At 36.5% G+C, this 21,575-nt stretch overlaps 1 protein-coding gene across 10 annotated transcripts in view; it reads right to left on the bottom strand.

Moving 5' to 3' along the window:
• Positions 1 to 21,575, bottom strand: part of LOC106879194 (small glutamine-rich tetratricopeptide repeat-containing protein beta) — a 39,062-nt gene that overhangs the window by 11,851 nt on the left and 5,636 nt on the right. For 2 of the 10 annotated variants that reach the window (XM_089356120.1, XM_089356115.1), the window contains exons 2-6: positions 21,425 to 21,479; positions 11,902 to 12,016; positions 8,334 to 8,452; positions 2,953 to 3,034; positions 2,402 to 2,501 (exon numbers count right to left, since the gene is read on the bottom strand). In XM_089356120.1, the coding sequence (XP_089212246.1) occupies positions 2,402 to 2,501; positions 2,953 to 3,034; positions 8,334 to 8,452; positions 11,902 to 12,001 (401 nt within the window). In that variant the 5' untranslated portion in view covers positions 12,002 to 12,016; positions 21,425 to 21,479. Of the gene's footprint in view, positions 1 to 2,401; positions 2,502 to 2,952; positions 3,035 to 8,333; positions 8,453 to 11,901; positions 12,017 to 12,980; positions 13,172 to 13,298; positions 13,438 to 15,986; positions 16,097 to 21,424; positions 21,480 to 21,575 lie in introns of those variants that run through there. The other 8 variants (XM_014928653.3, XM_089356119.1, XM_014928652.3 and 5 more) reach the window with 6 other exon arrangements.

Genomic DNA, 21,575 nt, shown 5'->3' with positions numbered 1-21,575 from the left:
AGAGGTAGGGGTCCACCAAGGTTCCGTCCTCAGCCCCCTCCTATTTATCATAGTCCTCCAGGCGATCACAGAGGAATTCAAGACAGGTTGCCCCTGGGAGTTCCTCTATGCTGATGACCTTGCACTAATTGCGCAGTCACTATCAGAACTAGAGAAGTTTAAGGTGTGGAAGCAAGGACTAGAATTGAAGGGCCTTAGAGTCAACCTAGCAAAAACCAAAATCCTAAATAAGTAGGAAGGTAGATAAAACACAAACCCCTTCAGGTAGATGGCCCTGCTCAGTATGCAGTAAAGGAGTAGGTAGTAACTCTATAAGATGTACCCGGTGCAAGCTATGGACACATAAGAGGTGCAGCAATATCAAAGGCAGATTAACTACAAAGTTAGTCTTTGTATGTGGCAGATGTTCAGGTGCAATAAACACTGTAAACAAACAGGAAACAACTTCTATCTCATTCCAGGGAGAAAAACTAGAGGTAGATGATAGCTTCCGCTATCTGGGTGACCAAGTTAGTAGTGGGGGTGGGCGCGCTGAAAGTGTAACTGCTAGAATAAGAATAGCCTGGGCCAAGTTTAGAGAGCTCTTACCTCTGCTGGCGACAAAGGGACTCTCACTCAGGGTAAAAGGCAGACTGTATGACGCATGTGTACGAACAGCCATGCTACATGGCAGTGAAACATGGGCTGTGACTGCTGAGGACATGCGTAAGCTCGCAAGGAATGAAGCCAGTATGCTCCGCTGGATGTATAATGTAAATGTGAATACCCGTCAGAGTGTAAGTATCTTGAGAGAAAAGCTGAACATAAGAAGCGTCAGTAGTGGTGTGCAAGAGAGACGATTGCACTGGTTTGGACATGTGGTGAGAATGAATGAGGATAGCTGCGTGAAAAAGTGCCACTCCCTAACAGTTGAGGGAACTCGTGGAAGAGGTAGGCCCAGGAAGACCTGGGCTGAGGTGGTGAGGCAAGACCTTCGAACATTGGGCCTCACCGAGGCGATGACTACTGACAGAGACCTTTGGAAATGTGCTGTGCTTGAGAAGACCCGGCAAGCCAAGTGAGATCGTTGCCAGTGCCCCTGAACTGGCTCTTGTGCGGGTGGCACATAAGATGTACCATCCTGAGCGTGACCGTTGCCAGTACCGCCTGACTGGCCTTGTAGGGTTTTCGAGCGAGATCGTTGCCAGTGCCCCTGGACTGGCTCTTGTGCGGGTGGCACATAAAAGACACCATTTCGAGCGTGGCCGTTTTCGTGCGGGTGACACGTAAAAGCACCCACTACACTCTCTGAGTGGTTGGCGTTAGGAAGGGCATCCAGCTGTAGAAACTCTGCCAAATTAGATTGGAGCCTGGTGTAGCCATCCGGTTGCACCAGTCCTCAGTCAAATCGTCCAACCCATGCTAGCATGGAAAGCGGACGTTAAACGATGATGATGATGATGATTAACATTTGAAACTCTTGATAATTTCCTGGTTCAGTGGTTGCATGATAGTATCGCTGGGCAGTAAATAACATTTAATGTCCACTTTTCTATGCTTACATGGATTGGATGGAATTTGTCCAGGCAAATTTACTACAGCCACATGCCTTTTGCCACCAACTCTTACCTGTTTCCAAGCAAGGGATATTTTCCCATAGCTAGACAGGTCTTTCTTGAAAAACCTCAAAAACACCGATGCTCATTGACAACCATAATATGATATCAAGACAAAGGTATACACACGCATACATGACAGGATTCTTTCAGTTTCCATCTACCAAATCCACTTACGTAGCTTTGGTCAGTTCTAGGCTATTGAGGACACTTGCCTAAGGCACTGCACAAAGAGACTAAATCCTAGACACCTTTGGTCAACAAAACCAAAAAAAAATAATAATTGAGGTATCCAAATCCAGTACCTCTCTATAACTGGAGCAAAGACTGCCTACCAACACAACATTGCAGTCCTGGTTTAGGACAAATGTTGCTGTAAACCAGGACTGCCATGTGTTGGCAGACAATCTTTGCTCCAAAGTACTGTTGCTGAATATCTCTCGTTGTGAAATTTACAAATAGTAATCCTCTTTATAACTATTATCCCCAGATAAAGCTTTGCCCTTTGATAACTTCTAGAAAAGCCATTTGTGCAATAATTTATCACATCTTTACACTAAGACTTTTCTTATTTTATTATTCAGTTAATAATATGTAAAATCTAAAAGCTTTTCTTTAGTGTTCCTAATGTCAAGAATAGGAAAGGACAGAATAAAAAAATAAAACCAGCTATATCAAAATAAAAAAAAGTAATTACAAAATTAATACTCAAATGAGAAGACACTAATTGAAACCAACAACGGATTCTAGGATAAATAAGTGCATTCTTTAAAAGAATTACACAAAAAAAGAAACAATTTAGTTACCTGTTACAATAGTAAACAGCATTTTTGTTGTCCAACTTTATGGCCTTTGTGTAACATTCTAGTGCTTCGGAGAATTTCTCTGCTTTCATGAAGTCATTTCCTGTAAATTATATAAAAAAGAACTATTTCTTTTGAGACAGAAAATGATTGCATATTTCAAGTTTGAATTGGAACAACATTATCTAAAATAAAACAATATATTCTTTAGTGATACCAGAAAATGGCAAAATAATTCCTCAATAATTCCATAGTGGAATTAGCTTTATCATGAGACATAACTGTACTGATAACTTCCTATAGAATATTTTCAAAATAAGTATGAAATTTCAAATCTAAAGTGTCCATGCATGTATCTGTACAATACATACACTCTTTCATTTTACATGCTAATAGATTAAACATCTTTAAAATTTACACTGAAAGATGAAATGTCTATGAAAACAGACACATTCAATGTTACAACCACATTCAATTTACAAAACAAATGTGTTTCATACAATGCTATTTGACATCTTAAATTATTTAATCATTAAAAATATATATCTCCAAACCTTTATTTTTAAGCTTTTCAGCTTCAACTCTGTCTTCAGGAGTTGGCTCATGCAAGGTATTTGCAGCAAAATTATCAGTTTTCTGCAAGAAAATTATATTCAACTATTAGTTTCAAATATATACATATATATATATATATATATATATACATATATATACATATATATATATATATATATATATATATATATATATATATATATATATATATAGTTGGGCATAAGAGGAATCAAATATAGCATGCAAGAGAGAAGACTACGTTGGTTTGGACAAGTGATGCGTATGAATGAAGACAGCTGCATAAAGAAGTGTTGATCACTCTAAGTGGATGGTACCTGTGGAAGGGGGGAACCCAAGACAAGGGATGAGGTGGTAAGGACTAGTCTCAGGGAGTTGGGCCTCATGGACGAAATGACAATGGACTGAGATGTCCGGCGATATGAAATTCCTGAAAAGACCTGCCCACATCAGCAAAACTGAGTTCTAGAAACTCTGTGTCCCACCCACACTACCACAACAAACCAAACTACGTCTCTTCTCTTCACATTTCCACTTCATGTACTATTATTGCCTCCCACTCCCCGATCCTGTCCTCTTGGCCCTGTGCCACTGTATCATTGCTCTCTGCTTGCCCCTAACCTGTGCATTCTACCCACATGCCCTGTCTCACTATTATTGTTATCTGCTAGTCCCTGACCTGGGTGTTCCACCCACACATAAGAAAACTTTTCCCTCACCCTACCCCAACAAACTAATCTACATCTCTTCTCTTTCGCACATTTCCTCCTTCATTCACTATACCTAGCTCTCACCCCCAATCCTGTCCTCATACCCGTTCCTCTGTATCATTGCTATCCAGTATCCCCACCTTGAACTATATATATACCCAGGTCTTTCGCCACTTACTCGCACTCTAATCACACTCCCTTCGTAATATCCTGTCACTTATATTATGGCATTTGAACCTCAAGGGTATGCCCTGGCACTTACCATCATCTATATCTCTCTCTTCCTTTACTCAACCATCTCATTTATATTCTGATCCCTGTTCCTTGTGAGTATGCCTGGCATTTTGCCACCATCTCTAACCTGCTATCTCCCACTCTCTCTCCTTATCCTGCACTTCCCTCAGGTTAGGCAACCATGTACTACCTTTGCAGTAGCACACCTGTTTCTGTCTTCATTCCTGATCTTTCTCCGGCCAGGTAACCTTGTACTTCCTCTACAGCAAGTCACCTGTATCTCTCTCACTATAACCTTTTCATCATCACCTCCTCCCCTCTTAAGTTTTTTTTCTTGTCTTGGAAGTACTTGGTGACCTTGTTAGTGCAGGTGCCACTTAAAAGCACCCATTCTACACTGTAAAATGGTTGGTGTTCAGAAGGGCATCCAGCTGTAAAAACCTTGCCAAAACTGACCTCGCCTGTGCTTGTGCCACATAAAAAGCACAAAGCCCACTCTGAGTAGTTGGTGTTAGGAAGGGTATCCAGCTGTAAAAATCCTGCCAAAACAGTCACAGAAGCCTGGCCGGCTCTTGTGGTACCATCCCACCCATGCTAGCATGGAAGACGGACGTTAAACAATGACAATACACACACACACACACACACACTTGGGTGTACAAAGAGGAGAAAGTACTCAATGAATGTAGATGATCCACTCCAGTGCTACTCTGAGTTTTCACATGTTCAATCAGGTGCCTGAATTAATGCAAAGGAGTGGGGAAAAAAACTTGTAGTAGAGTGAATTGTCAGCTTCAAACAAATATTTGATTTGTTACATAGATATGAATTATTGATTCATTATTTTTACATTAGGCCAAGTTCATTAATCGATGACAAAATGTTTGTCATTCTGAAAACACCAACCAAAGACTAATTCATTTGAGTCATTGATACACCAACCCTACAACAATCACCTAGACATCTAGTTCCAATATAAAATAGCATCTACTAAATCCAGTCTTCCTTCTAACCAGTAATGCTACATAGAGAACAAGAAATACAATCCACTATCACACTCAGAAACAAACATACCATAAAACATACACACATACACAGAGAAGACAAAAATGCTAATTCAACATGACTACAACATTCATAGTACATACTGAAGAGACAGTAAATAAAAGAAAATGGCATACAGACTTAGAGCACACATACATGTTGGACACTTAGCCAACAGAAATAATATCTTAGTGAACAAACAATGCATTAGAGATCATCTAAGACTGAATCAGTTCTGCACAGTCTCCCAATCTCTCCACAATAACAAAGAACACAAAACAGCACACTTTACATTGTCACAAGTTGTATACAGACCACACCCACCCAGAAACAAGCTTTACAAAAGACCACCTGGATATGCAAGGAGCTCAATTTGATACTAACCCTTGGTCCTTGCCACACTAAATGCACAAACACATCTACAAAACACTACAGCAACACCATCCAAAAACCACTGTCTCTTCCACTAGACAGCAGCATCTGTAGCCACATTAGATCCAAACACTATCCTGAAGATGTACACCACTGACCAAGTCCACCTTGCTTGTCTGTCATACAGCACTATATGATTAAACTCTGCATGTCATAGTTTGCAGTTTAGTCCTTAACAGCTATGTAGAGACATAATACGTGTGAAACAAGAGAGCTATCATATTTTCTTTCAAATCCATTATATTACTTTCATTAAAGTTTAAATTCGATTCCTTGCCACAGTTTGTCAGTCACAGCTATTTTTAAAATACATTTTAATATTCTTTACTTCTATTCTTTCACTTGTTTCAGTCATTTGACTGCGGCCATGCTGGAGCACCGCCTTTTAGTCGAAGAAATCGACCCCTAGACTAATTCAATCGGCCTCTTTTTGCCGAACTGCTAAGTTACAGGACCGTAAACACACCAACATTGGTTGTCAAGTGATGGTGAGGGGTCAAACACACACACACAAATATATACAATGGGCTTCTTTCAGTTTCTGTTTACCAAACCCACTCACAAGGCTTTGGTCAACCCAAGGCTATAGTAGCAGACACTTGCCCAAGATGCCACACAGCAGGACTGAACCTGGAACCATGTGGTTGGGAAGCAAGCTTCTTACCACACATGCCCCTGTTTAAATAGTTTTAATATAGATTTTTCTGAGTGGGTGACAGCAATGTAGTGGGTAGTGTAAGAGAAATGAGCAGATAAACTGAGGTAATCAGAGTGTGTGAGATGGAATAATTAAGTTTAAACTAGTCATGAACATGACTGTGATACTTATCTCTGCATACAAACCAAAATCAGGACTAATGAATGAACTTATTTATATGAGGGCCTCTTGCAGACTCAATATTCAATCCCCTCATCCTCCTTTATTGCTAACCATTGTTCTCCCCTATCATATTACTGCTACCCATCACTCTCCTCTATCACTTATTGTTCGCATCCATTCCACCCTTTCCTGTCACTGTTTCTTTCCTATTGGGTCTTTCCCCTATTATGCCTCTCATGCTGTCGTTCTGTTCAATTTGTACCAACAAACAACATGTAACTGTATCACTGTCTCTCTTCCATTACTCATTCCAATCACACCGATTCTCTTATTTTACTCTCTTTACTACTACTATCTCCTCCATTCACTCTCTCTCGACCATACGACCTTGAACAAGACATTGTAGAGCAGAGAGGACTTTAGTTTTGTGTGAGACAAGGCAACCTCCTTAGTGCAGGTGCCATAATAAAATGCAGCCAGAAAACTCTAAGGTGGTTGGCAAATGAACAACAACGGAGTAAAGAGGACTTCAGTCTTGCCAATAACAAAACAACTTTTCTAATGCAGGTACTACAATAAAATGCACAATGTAAAGTGGTTCAGGTTAGAAAAGGCATCCAGCAGTAGAAACCATACCAAATATGGATATGCAAGTAAGATGTGGTCTCTGTCCTGTCTAGAAGGGTAATAACTCCAGATAACTCAGCCTTAGATAAGCCATCCATCCCATGCAAGAATAGTAGACTAAACATGGAAAGATGATGATTCATGCATACTTTTGCATGCCCTTGTTTAAATTTGATTCTGCCCCTTGATGTTATAAATGAATATTAAGATTGATTACAAAAACATTTCCTTGATATTCTGACACTGAAAATAGCAGTTTTGACATTTTTAGAAATAAAGAACTAATATCTACCTTCAGTGGTAGTTTCCTGGAAATTAAAAATAAAAACTACCTATGTATTAATTTTTTTTCTATGTTGTCATACCCGTTTTCCATGTATTCTGCATGCGTAAATTTTGCTGATGAAGCAGTTATTCTTGCCAAGTCTCTGGATGTCTCAAGGATTGCTCTTCTTTCACTGAGTGAGAAAGCAGAACCACTTGGCCCAAGAGTCTCTTGAATCAAGACTAAGATCCAGTCTTTTGTTGGCTTCTTGGAGGACTGTTGCAGGTGAGAACGTCAAAGTTGTTGACCATTTCATTTATCTCAGCAGTGAGATTCATAGCAGCTGTGAGTCTGAAGTCCTAAAAAGACTTGGACGAGCTGGTGTAGTTGTGGACAAGGGTGTCTGGTGCTGCCAATATCTAAGCAGGAGGACAAAGGTTCGTGTCTTTAGCTCTCTGGTCCTTCCTGTTCTGTTCTATAATTGCGAGATTTGGACACTGTCTGGGGCACTTAGGAGCCAACTGAACTCCTCTGGCACTAGGACGCTTCACAGGGTTATGGGTTATCATTGGTCAGATCTTGTATCCAACAACTACTCAGAAACTGGGATGCATCCTGTTACTTGTATGATTTGGGAGTGCCAGCTCAGCCTGTTTGACCATATTGCTCAATTCTCAGAGTTAAACCCTACTTATCTTCTGTTCACTAAGGATCCAGCTGGTCACATGATCACAGCAGATGGGGCAGTATCTTGCAGATATGAGGACCAGGTCGCCCAAGAAGACCAGAGAATATACAAACAATTGGTGAATGCAGCAATGGCACATGCCCACACACCTGACCTAACCAATTCATATTCTAGTCCAGTAATTACAAAGTTGCATAACTTAAAAAGTGAACATGACAAATCAGATGTAATTATATAATTATAAATAAACCAGCTAAATGATTGAAGCTCAAGACATTTGAGCCACAGGTCAAAAATTCAAACCTTGTTATTTTGTATTTTAATCAAGGGAGATCTCTTGCTTCAGTTTGCTTCTTTGGAAGCAAATAACTTAATACCAAGGATAAACACCTATACATAACTGCATGAATAACCAAACTGTCACAAGTTTTCATAACTATCCCACTGACTCCCAACAATATAAATAAAAGTAAATTTAATAATTTTTAAAAACATTTAATACACACATAATAATAATATTTAGAATAGTTCATTTAACTCACCTCAGAACTTGTATGAGAATTGAAAATATCTAAAAGATTTTTGTCCACATAATATTTGGATGCACTTTCAGGTTCGTTGGTATTTATTCCATAGGCTGATTCCAGGCACTGAATAGCCACTAACAAGACAAAATTAAATTAAATTAAATTGATAAAAATACTAAAACAAAACATGTATCTCCCCTATAGCAAGACACTTATGCATATCCCTCTATCATACATTAACCTTTCAACATGTGAAATAACCTCCCCCACCCTTACCATTTGGTGGAAGGATCTTTTTCATGTTCTTTTCCTCTCTTGCAAGTTACTTGATAACCTCATTAATACCAGAAAAAAATGCACTCAATACACACTATGGACTGATTGGAATTAGGAAGGGTATCAGGCCATAGAAACCATGCCAAAGATGACATTGGAGCTCACCACAGCCCTGAAGCCTGCCAGATCCTGTCAAACCATCCAAGCCATGCCAGCAAGGAAAACAGACATTAAATAATGATGAAAAATGATGTTGACACATGCTCAAACAGTAGAATCAAACTTGAGACTTAATGACTTCACAGCAAATTCTTCACCATTCAGCTATGCTCTGTGTGTGTCAGTGTGCATGCGCACGAGAGTGTGTGTACGAGTGTGTGTGTGTGTGTGTGCATACTCTTATACACAGACAAACTATAAAGAAACTATGTAACAGTTAACCTTAATATTTATTCTCTCATTATCATGCTCATTAATATGCTGTTATTGCTTACAGAGTGAAAGAATTCTATTCAAAACAAGGTAACAATATAAATCATGTTAATTATTTCAAAAATTAGAATTGTTAATATATTTATCAAAAATTAATCATCAACATAGAAATAAATTTTAAAATAGAACAAATATGAACATCTTTTACAAAGCATAAGCACAGAGTAGACATTGAGAGAGGTAAGAATGGAGGAATATGGTTTCAAATTATGGTAGAAAGCTAGTAATTTTTTTAGGAGACAGAAATAGAATGTTGGCATGCTTTAGGGATCAATAATATAAACCCCACTACTTCTAGTTGTGATGGAAACACTAGCTCAAAGCATAAAGGAGGGTCTACAATGGGAGTTACTGAATGTAGATGATCTGCTGTTAATGGAGAGAATATGGTTGAATTGAAGATGAACAGGTGAAAGGAACACAAGGAGGCAAAAAAAAAAAATAACCAGCTAAATCTATTTTCAACCCAATAGAAAAACATTACATTACATAGCCCTAAATATACTATTCCTAAGAAAATAACAGAATGATCAATAACAGTCAGAATGCCATCAAACATGGAAGACCTCAATCAAGGCTGACCTAAAGCTACAAAAATTTTATCAAACATCAACCAAGAAGTCAGAGCATAAAATCATTCTATCAAGAGTCAGGTTTTTGATTGTTTTAAAACAATGAACTCATAATCTTGTTAACATGAATGGGGTGAGGAAGAACCAATGCTGACCAAGAAGTAAATACAAACAAAACTAGATCTAATCTAAATTACACAGAGAATTTCGTATTAAAAAGAATAAGAAATAAAGAAATCATGAAGCACTCATACAAATTATTTTTAAAAGCACATTGTTTAAATAATGGCCACTGACATAAACACAGACCTTAAAATTTAGAGAAGACTATGTGATGTTCATGCCTTTCTTGAAGGCATGAACATTACACAAGATTGATAAATGAAATGAAATGGAATAAAGCAAGAAATCAAAACTGGGTCGTCGCTTCAACTAACAGTGTATAACAAGCAAAATGGCAGCAAATAAAACACTGGTCTTTGTAGAACAAAGCCACCTTTGTACTCAAACTTTGTAATGGAATAAAATTAGCTATAAATTTGATGCATATATCAAGTCAGAACTGCTTAAAAACTTCTTTTTTTTTAATTGTTTGTTCTGGTAAGCTAAAATTAACTACTTGGCCTTTTGTAATCCAAGATATCCCTCAACAGGTATCAGCGCCATTGAGATAACAAGGGCAAATAAATTAATGAAGACTGAGGTTTATATATTAAAAAGATGTGAAACAAGAACCATATCAGAGTTGTCAACTCAATTTGTTAGGGGCTTACCATCCAGATTATAATATGCACTAATAACATCTATGTCAATAAAACTGAAGCACACACACACATTATATATATATATATATATATATATATATATATATATATATATATATATATAACATAATTAAGGGATCAGCAAATATTTGCTTCACCATATACCGATATTTGCTGATCCCTTAATTATGTTTATAAATATATATGAGCTTTTAAATAAGTTCTCCACCAATAATGGTGCTTACATACCGATGGGCTTCGTAAAAATTGTTAATTAATTTATTAATGAATTGATAAATTGATAATCCTTTACCCTTTTAATTTGTAATATATATATATATATATATATATATATATATATATATATATATAGCTAGAAAGCAAAACTACTGACTTAACTGGTACTAATTGAAATTTTGCATCTGATATTTTATTGTACCCTAAAACATTTCTCCAGACAATCCACTTGAGAATTTATTGACTAAATATATAGTCCAACACCTCTTACTACTGTTTCAATTTACTGACTCACCAAATGCACAGAAAAGCAAAAATAAAACTAAGCTAAAGAAAGTGGGATTGCTGACAATAGGCAGCACCAGCTGGTGCACACTGTGTTAATATAGTATCTATCTGGTAGAGAAAATAAAAAAGAAAATGCATCTGTTATATGCAACTACATCAAACATCTACTCTGTGTTGAGATCATATACACAGGTGATCTTGCAGCTTTCATCTTCAAAAATATTCTAGCTTAACAATTTCTTTGGTTGCCCCTTCTTTTGCTCAACTGCAAACAATCTTTAGGAACCCCAAATATATTTGTTTTTCACTGGCTTATTTTTCTCCTAATGTGTCCCATTAAAAACTTTGCAAACACACCTCCACTCACCAAACATCTGATAATTAAAGCTCTTTTTAAATATATATATAATTACATTATAAAAGTCTTTTCCTTTTGCTTTTTTTCAATTACATGAGTTCTTATGATATTCTATTAAACAAAAACGAGAACCTTTTTACAAAGCATGCACCCTCTTAAACATTTACTCTTGGAAGAAATATATAACACCCACAATTACAGAACTAAAATTAATTATAAAGCTACTTGATTGTTATATGTAAACTGTTAGAATTAATGTAAGTCTGAAGTCATATCAATGTCCATACAAAAAAAAAAAAAAAAAAGACTTTAAATTGTCTAGATTAGGGACTTGTAGTATATTGTCTAAAAAAATTCCTGCCCAATTTTTGTAAAGAAAAATTCGTTTGAAATAGTTTCCAAGATAAAAATAATTTAAATACTGTTGTATGCAAAGACGGCATCAAAATTTACCATTAAAATTATCAGATCTTTTTTCATTCAACGACTGAAACTAGACAAAAAACAAAGAAAGAAAGAAACCAGATTAGATGTAAACCGAACTCCAGTAGTTAATTTCAAGACGTGAAAGAATTATAAATAGAAGATACACTTACCTTCCAGGCTTTCCACAGCATCATCACTTAAGTTTCCTGAGGTTTTTTGATCACCAAGAAATTTCAGAATGGAATATACAAGCTTCGAGACATCAGCCATTTTATTCAAAAGTAACTAGAAATAAATAAAAAAATAAAATTAATCATTATAAATTAAGAAAAATAATTCCAAACTGGACGAGGAAGAAAAACAAAAAAACACTTAGAGTATGCAGCTGTCACCTAGTCTAGGAATTCGATCTGAGTATATTGATCACACAACATAGTGTGGGGGAAATTTAATTAATTTGGGCTTCGTAAATAGAAAAGTTTGGTTTTCTATGCAAAAGTCCGATACGGACTGAAGTTTCCTAATATTTATTGGCAGAGCGTTCTGCATTTTGGGAGGCATAATTCAACATGAAACTAAGAAGGCTTTTCTCATGTTACATTAGTAACTACTAAAATAAAACTTAGGGTATTTTTCTTCTTTTCTTATTTTTTTAAGGATGGTAACTAACCATTAAAGTTGAAGGTATCAGTTACTTCTTTCCGATCACATTACTGCAGTTCTGAAAAAATGTCTCAACAGACGAAACTCAAGACATAAATATAAATACATACATAATATTAGACTAGCTGGCTAAACACCTAGTCATACTGAGAAAATATAAATAGTAATGATAACATTGTTAACATAACTGTTTATATATTTTCATATTTCCATCATCAGAAAGTTAACAGGATTACAAAGTTAGGCTAAGACGAATATTATATATATATATATATATATATATATATATATAAATTATACAATCTTTGTTAACACGAGAAAACTGGAGTAATCTTGAAATGGTGTCGTTCTTTGATAAAGAGGAAATAAACTACACACACCCCGTCATAATATCGACATCTTATTAAATAAGCGTAAGAAACTCCAAGCTTGCAAGGATATATTTATAACAGCAGTATACAACACGAACATATATACATCATTATATATATATATATATATATATATATATATATATACACACACATATATAAATATTCACTGATGTAACAGGATTTGGAACTACAGCTGCTATCAATAAACTTACGAGAAAAGTTATATAGTTAAAATATCTCAATATGAAATATTTTTCGAAAAATACTCAATATAAACATTATACAACAGAAATATGAAGATCCCCTTAAAGTTATGTTGAAGAAGGTCCATAAAATAAATAAAAAATCGACTCACAACTTACAAGCTACAGTCCTATGCCAGCAGAGCGCCACAAAGCAATTCGAAAAATTCTTTTTTACGACTTCCTCTGACGTAGTTTCTGCCTCGAGATTATTAAACATTAAAAATGAATTTAAACAAATCTATATTTACAACCGATTAAATAAAATAAAAATTGGTTAATACTTACTAAAAACAGGCTTAAAGAATTTGCTAATTAACTATGACGCGTGGTACCGTAAACCGCCACTTTTAGAGTTATAAGTGGAACGCCATCTGGTGGAGAGTATCCACTTAGAATCTTATTGAATGAGGTAGTCTCAGGCAATGAACTCCGTCTCACTTCACTAATATATATTTATGGGTGTAGATGCATATATAATTATCATTAGTAAACATAAAGAACAATTAATCACGTATAAATAGTTGGGATTTTGATTTAAAAGGCGCGGGAAATGTTTTTTTATTACACCCGTCTCATTTTGAAGGGTGAGGCGCAATAGTTTCAGGTTCAATCGGTCTTCGCGGTATTTTTGGCATGTGTCTTTTACCATAGCCTCAAATCGACCGAAGCTTTGTGGTTGAAATTCGGGCGATGGAAACTGTACAGAAGGCCCGTCGAAATGACCGTGCATGATTTAAGTAGTCGATTTAATGGTTACCCAGTTTAATACTACCACCTTGTAGTATTAAACTAAGAGAGTTCACCCTCTGTTGTAAGTTTATAAACCAAGTCTGTGCTATTGTTTTTGAAGTCCTGAAAAACATGGGCATTACCCTTTCTCCTCCGAATAAGCTATAAAAATAAAAGAAAGGATAACCCAATGATCCGCATAACATGAAGGTCTCAACATTGTGCGACATGCTAGAAATATCAGCCAGTTTTCTCTCAAATTCTACCTAACGTCTTAAAACACGGTACACCTGATAATGTAATCTTAGATACTTTACTGCTACAAAACACCAAAAAGAAAAGTCAAGACAGTCTCATTAGGAGACTTGGTTTTAGGCCCTATCGACCAGAACTTCAAGGACTACAATATCACAACTAAGAATTATTTAGACTCAAAGAACACTTTAAAATTTTCCAAATTTATTTCAAACGAGATATATTTGTATTTTGAAATAGTAGGGCCCCTGGTGTAAATAAGTCTGTAGATACATTATGCTACATATATTTTGAAGGTTAGTACTTATCGGACCGAATTCAGTATTGTATCATGATCAGTACCCACCGGAGGAGTTAACTTCTGCTTTTTACTCATTTTCGAGTTGATATTACAAGTATCAGTAGTCATTAAATCAATCAATCAATTTACAGAAAAATAGGCGATAGTACAGTTTCGATTTTGGAGCGTGTCGCTTTTCACCAAAACAAGTCCACTTTTCACACTTGGGTACCAGTTTGAAAACAGAAAAACACAATCACAGTATATGCGATTGTCCGACTTGCTGGAAAAAAACAGATAAATCTACCCCGAATCATACCCTATTATCTTAAAAAAAAAAAAAAAGACCCTTCCCCCATCATTAAAAGATGTGTTCGAGGTCCCCGTTGAGAGTCAGCGCAGATTTCGCGAGGTGTCTGTGGATGACATTTGGTTGTCGGAGACTAGAGAGGAATGAAGTAGAATATCATTCGTTTAGGTGTGGGTGTTGTGACTACAAGTAGGTTGTTGATATATAGGAGGAAGAGTGTCGTGAATCAAAACCGAACTCCAGGACACACAACACCAAAGCTGAAAGGGTTGTCGGTCAGAGAGAGAAGTTCCATTAGCACATGCCACAGTAGTAAAATAACAGGAACTCACTAATCCAAGGGACTATATGCAGGTGGATCCCAATTACAAGGAGTTTTGACTATTTTCGCATGCCAGTTGGAGAGATTTGGTGAAACTTTCACTAAATCTCTCAAAGGCGAGAGCCCGCTGGTGAGTAATAGAATAGGTCTCCTGTAGATCTGGTGCTCACTAAGGAAGGTTAGAACGCTAGAAAAAGTCGAGCGATTCATTTTTTTTTCTATTTTTTCAAGTATTTATAAGATGGAAACAAATAAATTGCAGAAACAACTAATTAACATTTAGAAGAATGATCGAAATAAAAATTTAAACATTTATATGATCGGAAGTTATAAATTACTGATGCCTACAAGTGCTTTGATTTGCTACAAATTACAGATATGAGCCTAGTTAGTGATGGACAAGCACAACTTCTTTCTGTATACAAACAATATTTCTTCCATTTTTTAAAAATTTTATTTGCTATAACATTGCCTTCATTTGTTTCAAAGTTTTATTGCAAGAGCATTATTATTGCATGCTCCAACCTCTGGTTCACTGATATGTTGTCTCCTCTCTCTGTTCTACAATTACAATGGCCTCTACTCCTCGCGGTTACCTAGTATTGTGCAACCTCCATTCACGCACCAGATCGGTAACAAGGGGCACGATGGGATTTAGTCGCCCTCAGATGATAAAGAAGTGGAATTAAACCCGTGCGTGTATTATTAATATTGGCATAATGACTCTCCCTAGACACAACAAAATTTGCTTATTTCAATCTTGTTTACAAATGTTAAAAAGGTATTTCAATAAAATACTTGTTTCTAGTTTCTTATAAATATATTTGTAAGAAAAGACAAAGTTAAATTGATTAGATCTTTTAATACCATTCGTTAGCGGATAGTTGGCTGTTATTTCTAGCAGGTCGAACGCAAAGAGGGCTCTGTGGCTATGAGAAGTGCACGTCAAGCGAAAGCGGAAAAGAAAAGAAAGTGTAAAAAACGCGAAATTGTTAGCTGTTAAGCGAAAAGCGAAACAATTCTGTGTGGTTTAGAATTAGACGAGCGCAAAACAAAATAATCAACATGCATAGTCACCATGGAAATATTGAATGGTTTTAGTTCCCAGTTGGAACCTTATCGCTAGAGACAAATATGTTTCGAGCAAGATAGGAAGCCTGTATATGGACGCTCGGTGTACTTGAAATAGCAATCTCATTTACTGCGAATCACTCCTACCGTCTTTATAAAAAGAAACATACAGACGGTCTCTGAAACAAAAAAAAAAAAATAGCATGGTTGTAGCTGTAATGTATTTCTTCATAAGTCTGCCAGATCAGAGATGTCTTGGGATAAACAACAATGAAAAATGTTCTTGGAAGGGTCAAGAAGGTTTCTCGGGCGACCTCATGATAAAAGTAAAAAGTTTTGCAAAACTAAAAACTTCTGTGTTAAATAAGAGCGTTGCGTTAATTTTATTACATTACATGTTATACTGGGTAAAATAGCAAAAATTACAATAATGTGCGATGAGTGTTACAGTAGAAAGATACCACGAATCACTAGCGTAGTTAGAGTGTGTGCCGCTTGGGGCGGCCCATCAGTTTTCCGTCCCCCAAATACATATTGCTTACAGCAGACCCAAAAGTGGTGGGGTGGACTGTCCCCTCTAGCTACGCTAGTGCCACGAATAGGTATTCGGTACCCTATGCTGCTGGAATGAGCTGAATAGCCCGTCGTTGCCAGGCAATTTTTACAATAGAATGTCTTATATAAATTTCTGCTTATTCTATGTCAGACCATGCCTTCCCCGACAGATAGGTCTCTTGATCAGGGCAGATTTGTGCAATTTTTCACAAAAAAAAACTTGTTGGGGATTTTTTTCCTTAGAGAGAGAGAGAGAGAGAGAGAGAGAGAGAGAGAGAGAGACCCACCACCACCACCGCCAGAAGCAGCAGGGGAATGGTGGTGGTGGAGGGGAAGTAGTAGTAGAAGACACAGAAGAGTACATTGACCTCGAGAACAAGAGGCCAGAGAAATGCCTAATTAGGGTAAAGGAGCTGTAATACTTATTATGGGGATATATCCTCTCTGAGATGAAGAAGATGAAGGAGAAGAAAGGAGGAGGAAGAAGAAGAAGAAGAAGAAGAAGAAGAAAGGAAGAAGAGGAAAATGATGGTAGTTGGGGGAGGAGGAGATCGTCTGGTTGTTGAGTTTAACAATAGAAGACTGTCACCTCCTCCGTACTCGATCCCCCACACACCCCCACCCTTCGTCCCCGACGACTTCACCCTCATCAACAACAGCAGCAACAACACTGTCAATCCCACCACCACCACCACCGCCACCAACCACTCCACCCTAACAATGTCACCTGACCACTACTGGGTCAAAACCACACTGACACACATTTCACACTGTACACACACACACACACACATACAGACAACAAATATATATATGCATACACATACACACACCATATATATATATATATATATATAAACACACATGTCTATTTGATCGTTTCACATGACTTTATTCATTAAAACTTCGGAAGTTTTCCGATTAGGTAAACTTTAAACCTCAGTAACATTTTTCTGCAATTTTTCTGGAACAACTAAATAACAAAATTGGATTTAACGTGGAAAATTATTTCAATATACCAAATTTGGAAATTTTAACGTAATTCTAAAATCTCACAATATGTGATAGCAACAGGGAAGACCCTACAAAAGTAGACAGACAGACAGTTATAGGACCTCTCTCTCTCTCTCTCTTACACATACACACACATTTACAAACGTATACACAGGTAATCTGAGTTTTAAATGGTGTTTAGTAGACATGTATGTATGTACTGTGTGTGTCTGTGTGTGAGTGTTTCTTTACGATGGATATCAGAAAAGTCACCTATCGCCTCTCTCTTTAATGCTATGTATTCCTCACACCCACCTTTCTCTCTGTGTGTTGTATCTATGTATTTACGAAAGTATGTAGCGTCGCATGTATATGACAGCTGTATTAACGCGGACGTCCCATTGCTACTCAATATTTGTAGCTTACATAACGCTGTTCTCACCTTCCCTGATATAAGTCACCTTCACTCTGCTACTGCGTTTCCCTCCGACTAATAGTTTTTGCAACCTTCTTATTTTATCATATAATTCGCTCAACCCCAGTGGGGGGGGGGACATTATAAATTTTTATTGAAATCCAATTAGCCTATTATTGTTAGTGTAACGTGTATGCAAAGTTTCGTGAATATTGGTTCGCTGGTTTAGGAACTATAATGGTAACAGACAGACAGAAATTGCCATTTATATATAAGATAGTGCTGAATTCAAGTACTCCTATGCTTCGGGAAAAGACAACTAAAATCTACCATGATACTTAAATGGTCTCAATCTATTTTGGCATTCATCGTTAATTTATTGCAGTGTCAAAAGCGAATACCTTAACTCTCCCCGCAAAAGCACGTTCCATGGTAAGTTTCTATCTTCACCAAAATCTCCAAGGATCTATTCAAAGCTAGTGGAACATGTTACAGTGTGTCCTAATAGCACCCCTTCCAAAAGAGCAACCTCTCTGACTTAACCAATTACTGATTAATTGCGCTCACTTCCAGCATTTCTTTCATAAACTTTATTCCCTTTCTCTTCCTCCTACCAGTACAGTTTTCTGTACTTCTAACTTACAATTCTACGTCATTCACACGTGGACTTTCATCTTAACTAACTTCTGTGAAAGTAATGTTCTTGTACATGCACATAAGTATGCCATTGATCGTGAAAGAAAGCAAAAAAAGAAAAAAAAGAAAAAGGGGAAAAAATAGTGGTGGTGGGAGCAGTTTTAAAATGTTTTGTACTCATTTGAGATGGCGAAGAGGGTGACAACAAAACCACTTGATTTTTATCTCGTGGGTTAAAAGTATCGTGTTAAACTGTTCCGTTGTAGTGTGTGCTGTTGGGGATTTCTCCATTACATAATTTCAAACTGATTATCAACTGCATTTATCTCATTTGACAAAGAGGGTCCAGGAACATAAAGGGCGCTGTACCTTCTCTAACTAACTTATACTTTTAAAATTATCCAAATGCATTATATGAGTGCGAATTAGGGACGTTGGTTGCTGAACGTATCACGGGCGTTAGATGCTGAACGTAAGGAAAGTTCATGATTTTTGAAAGGTAATGTAGAATGATATTTTCCATTTCATATGTTGAACATTGGGATCTTTTTTAAAACGGGGGCCACATTTTTCATTAACGAAACACTTTGAAACTTGGAACACTGGTAGAATGTGTCATATAAAACATCTTTTTCTCTTAGTCTTCTTAAAAAAAAAAGAAATCCATAAGTTATTCCATGTTAAAGTTGTCGTATTTCTGTAATTTCAACCAATCACTGACGTCCATTCAGCCGATATACATTAAGTGCCGACTACATAAACAAACGATTCTGAAACAATTCTATCGGTGATAGGGTTAGGGTAAAACAGCAAATTTAAAAAGAAAAAAGCAAATAAAACGAAGAAAAAAAAGAAAATGAAAAAAGCAAATAAAACGAAGCTATGGCTTAATCAGCCAAAGGAGTAAATATAAACAACTGAATACTTGTCAGTGATTGGTTGAAATTATCGAAATAAGACAATTTTTTACATGAAATAAATTCGAATACAAAAATATTTTTCTGTTCTATAACACAAAATAGATAAGTATACGAAGTTTGAAAGTCTTTCCGTACCAAAAACACTACGTAAAACATTAATGAAAAATGTGGCCCCCGTTTTAAAAAAGATCCGAACATTGAAGTAAGGAAAATGTTAGGAAATAAATTGTTGAGAATACCGAGAATCCCGAAACTCTTTCGTTAATTGTTAAAATACGAAAAATAGAATAATTTGATGATGCAACACGACATCATAACATTTCACTTTTAGAGAATATTGTAATGTATGGAAAAAAATTCCAGTAAAAGAGATATAGGGGATCCACCAAGGGGATTATTGAACACGGTCAATGGATAGATTAGGAGAAAGATGAAAACATAAGGTAAGCTGATCAGGAAAGACAACGATGTTGGTTGCATCTACAGCCATCTTACGCTACAAGTTTTGGTGATCCACAGATGGATATTTATTTAATCACAGAAGATTGATCAGCGATTTGAGTTAAAGATCTGCTGCAGATAATAGTAAGCTAGACTAGATGTTTTACTAAATTCATTCGGCATACTATCTTTTATCCCCTACAAGCATAATTTTGTACTTAGTCAAAACAATCGGTATTATTAGTCGCCAATATCTCAGATTTTCCCTCACCTTGGAGAATAGCACGAAAATAATGTAAGAGTATACTCAGTTCATTAAACTATCCCTACACAGTTCAATTTTATTAAATACCAACTAGCAGATATAAAATTAGAACATAACCAGTTCAATATTGTATAATACCTTTCTTCCTATTCCGATATTGAAGTACGTGGAGGAAACAAGTGTCACTGAACTGAAGCAAATTCTAATTGAACCAAATCTTTCCCTCTTCACACACTAAAATCTCTTTGAAAAAGCCAATCTCAACTTTTTATTTTTCTGCTTTTTGATTTGTCAATATCAAACCCCGAATTGGCAGAATAGGATTTCTAGATGGACTGCCTTGCGTTACCCTATCGTTCTGATTACAATTCTCATCCAGATTAATTTCGATTTTCATGCTGCCAGGTCGAGTAAAAAAAAAATAAATAAAGGTATCTTTTCTGTTTGGCTCACACTTTTCAATTCCTTTAATTTTGTTCCAATTGATTTCAAATTTGGTGTATTTTTTTTTCATTTTATCCAGTTTCAGCTCATGAGCTGTGGCCATGCTGGGGCACCGCCATTTTGTGTTGCTACACAATTTTACTTCAGGAATTGACATTTGGTGCATGAGAGAGTTTGATGCAGCTGCTCTCATCTGCGCCTCCTGCCGTGAAGTTGGTTCATCTGGGACACCTGACAGGAAGAGGTCCAGCCTTGTCTTGAAGACACCTACATCCACCGCATGCAGGTCTCTCAGGTCCTTCGGGAGGATATTGAAGAGCTGTGGACCTTTGAAGCCCAGGCTATTGCAGTATCTTGTCCTACATCTTGATGGCAAATTTGGAGTCCTTGGCACTATGCAATGGCGTCCAGTTCTTTTATTTGTGTAACTTTCGATGTCAAAATTTTGGACAATATCTTCGAGGTTCTTCCAGGTGTATATTATGGCATATCTTTCTCGTCTACGCTCTAAGGAATAGAGTCTTAATCTGTTGAGTCTTTCCCAATAGCTTATATGCTGCATAGAGGCTATCTTCTTCGTGTAGCTTCGTTGGATTGCCTCAAGTTCTGAGATTAATTTGACACTGGTTGGTGACCATAGCTGAGAGCAATAGTCAAAGTCAAAGTGATATTGATGTATATATATTAATTATAGGAATGACATTCATTTTTGCCATAAATCAATAAATAAGAAAAAAAAACTTAATAAAAGAGAAAAGATTTTTTTAAAACGTACCAGTCAACAACTAGGATAGATTAAATCGACTGCATCCTCCGCCAAAATTTGAGTTCTGGTGTCAATGATAGAAATAAATAAGAAGAGCAAGATAGGATGGATTATTGACAAGTAATTCGATGATATTGGAAAATTTTAAGATCGATACTTT

Source organism: Octopus bimaculoides, chromosome 8, assembly GCF_046866305.1.
Source record: "Octopus bimaculoides isolate indiv1 chromosome 8, ASM4686630v1, whole genome shotgun sequence".
Taxonomy (NCBI): domain Eukaryota; kingdom Metazoa; phylum Mollusca; class Cephalopoda; order Octopoda; family Octopodidae; genus Octopus; species Octopus bimaculoides.
This window is presented reverse-complemented; position numbering and strand designations above follow the sequence as displayed.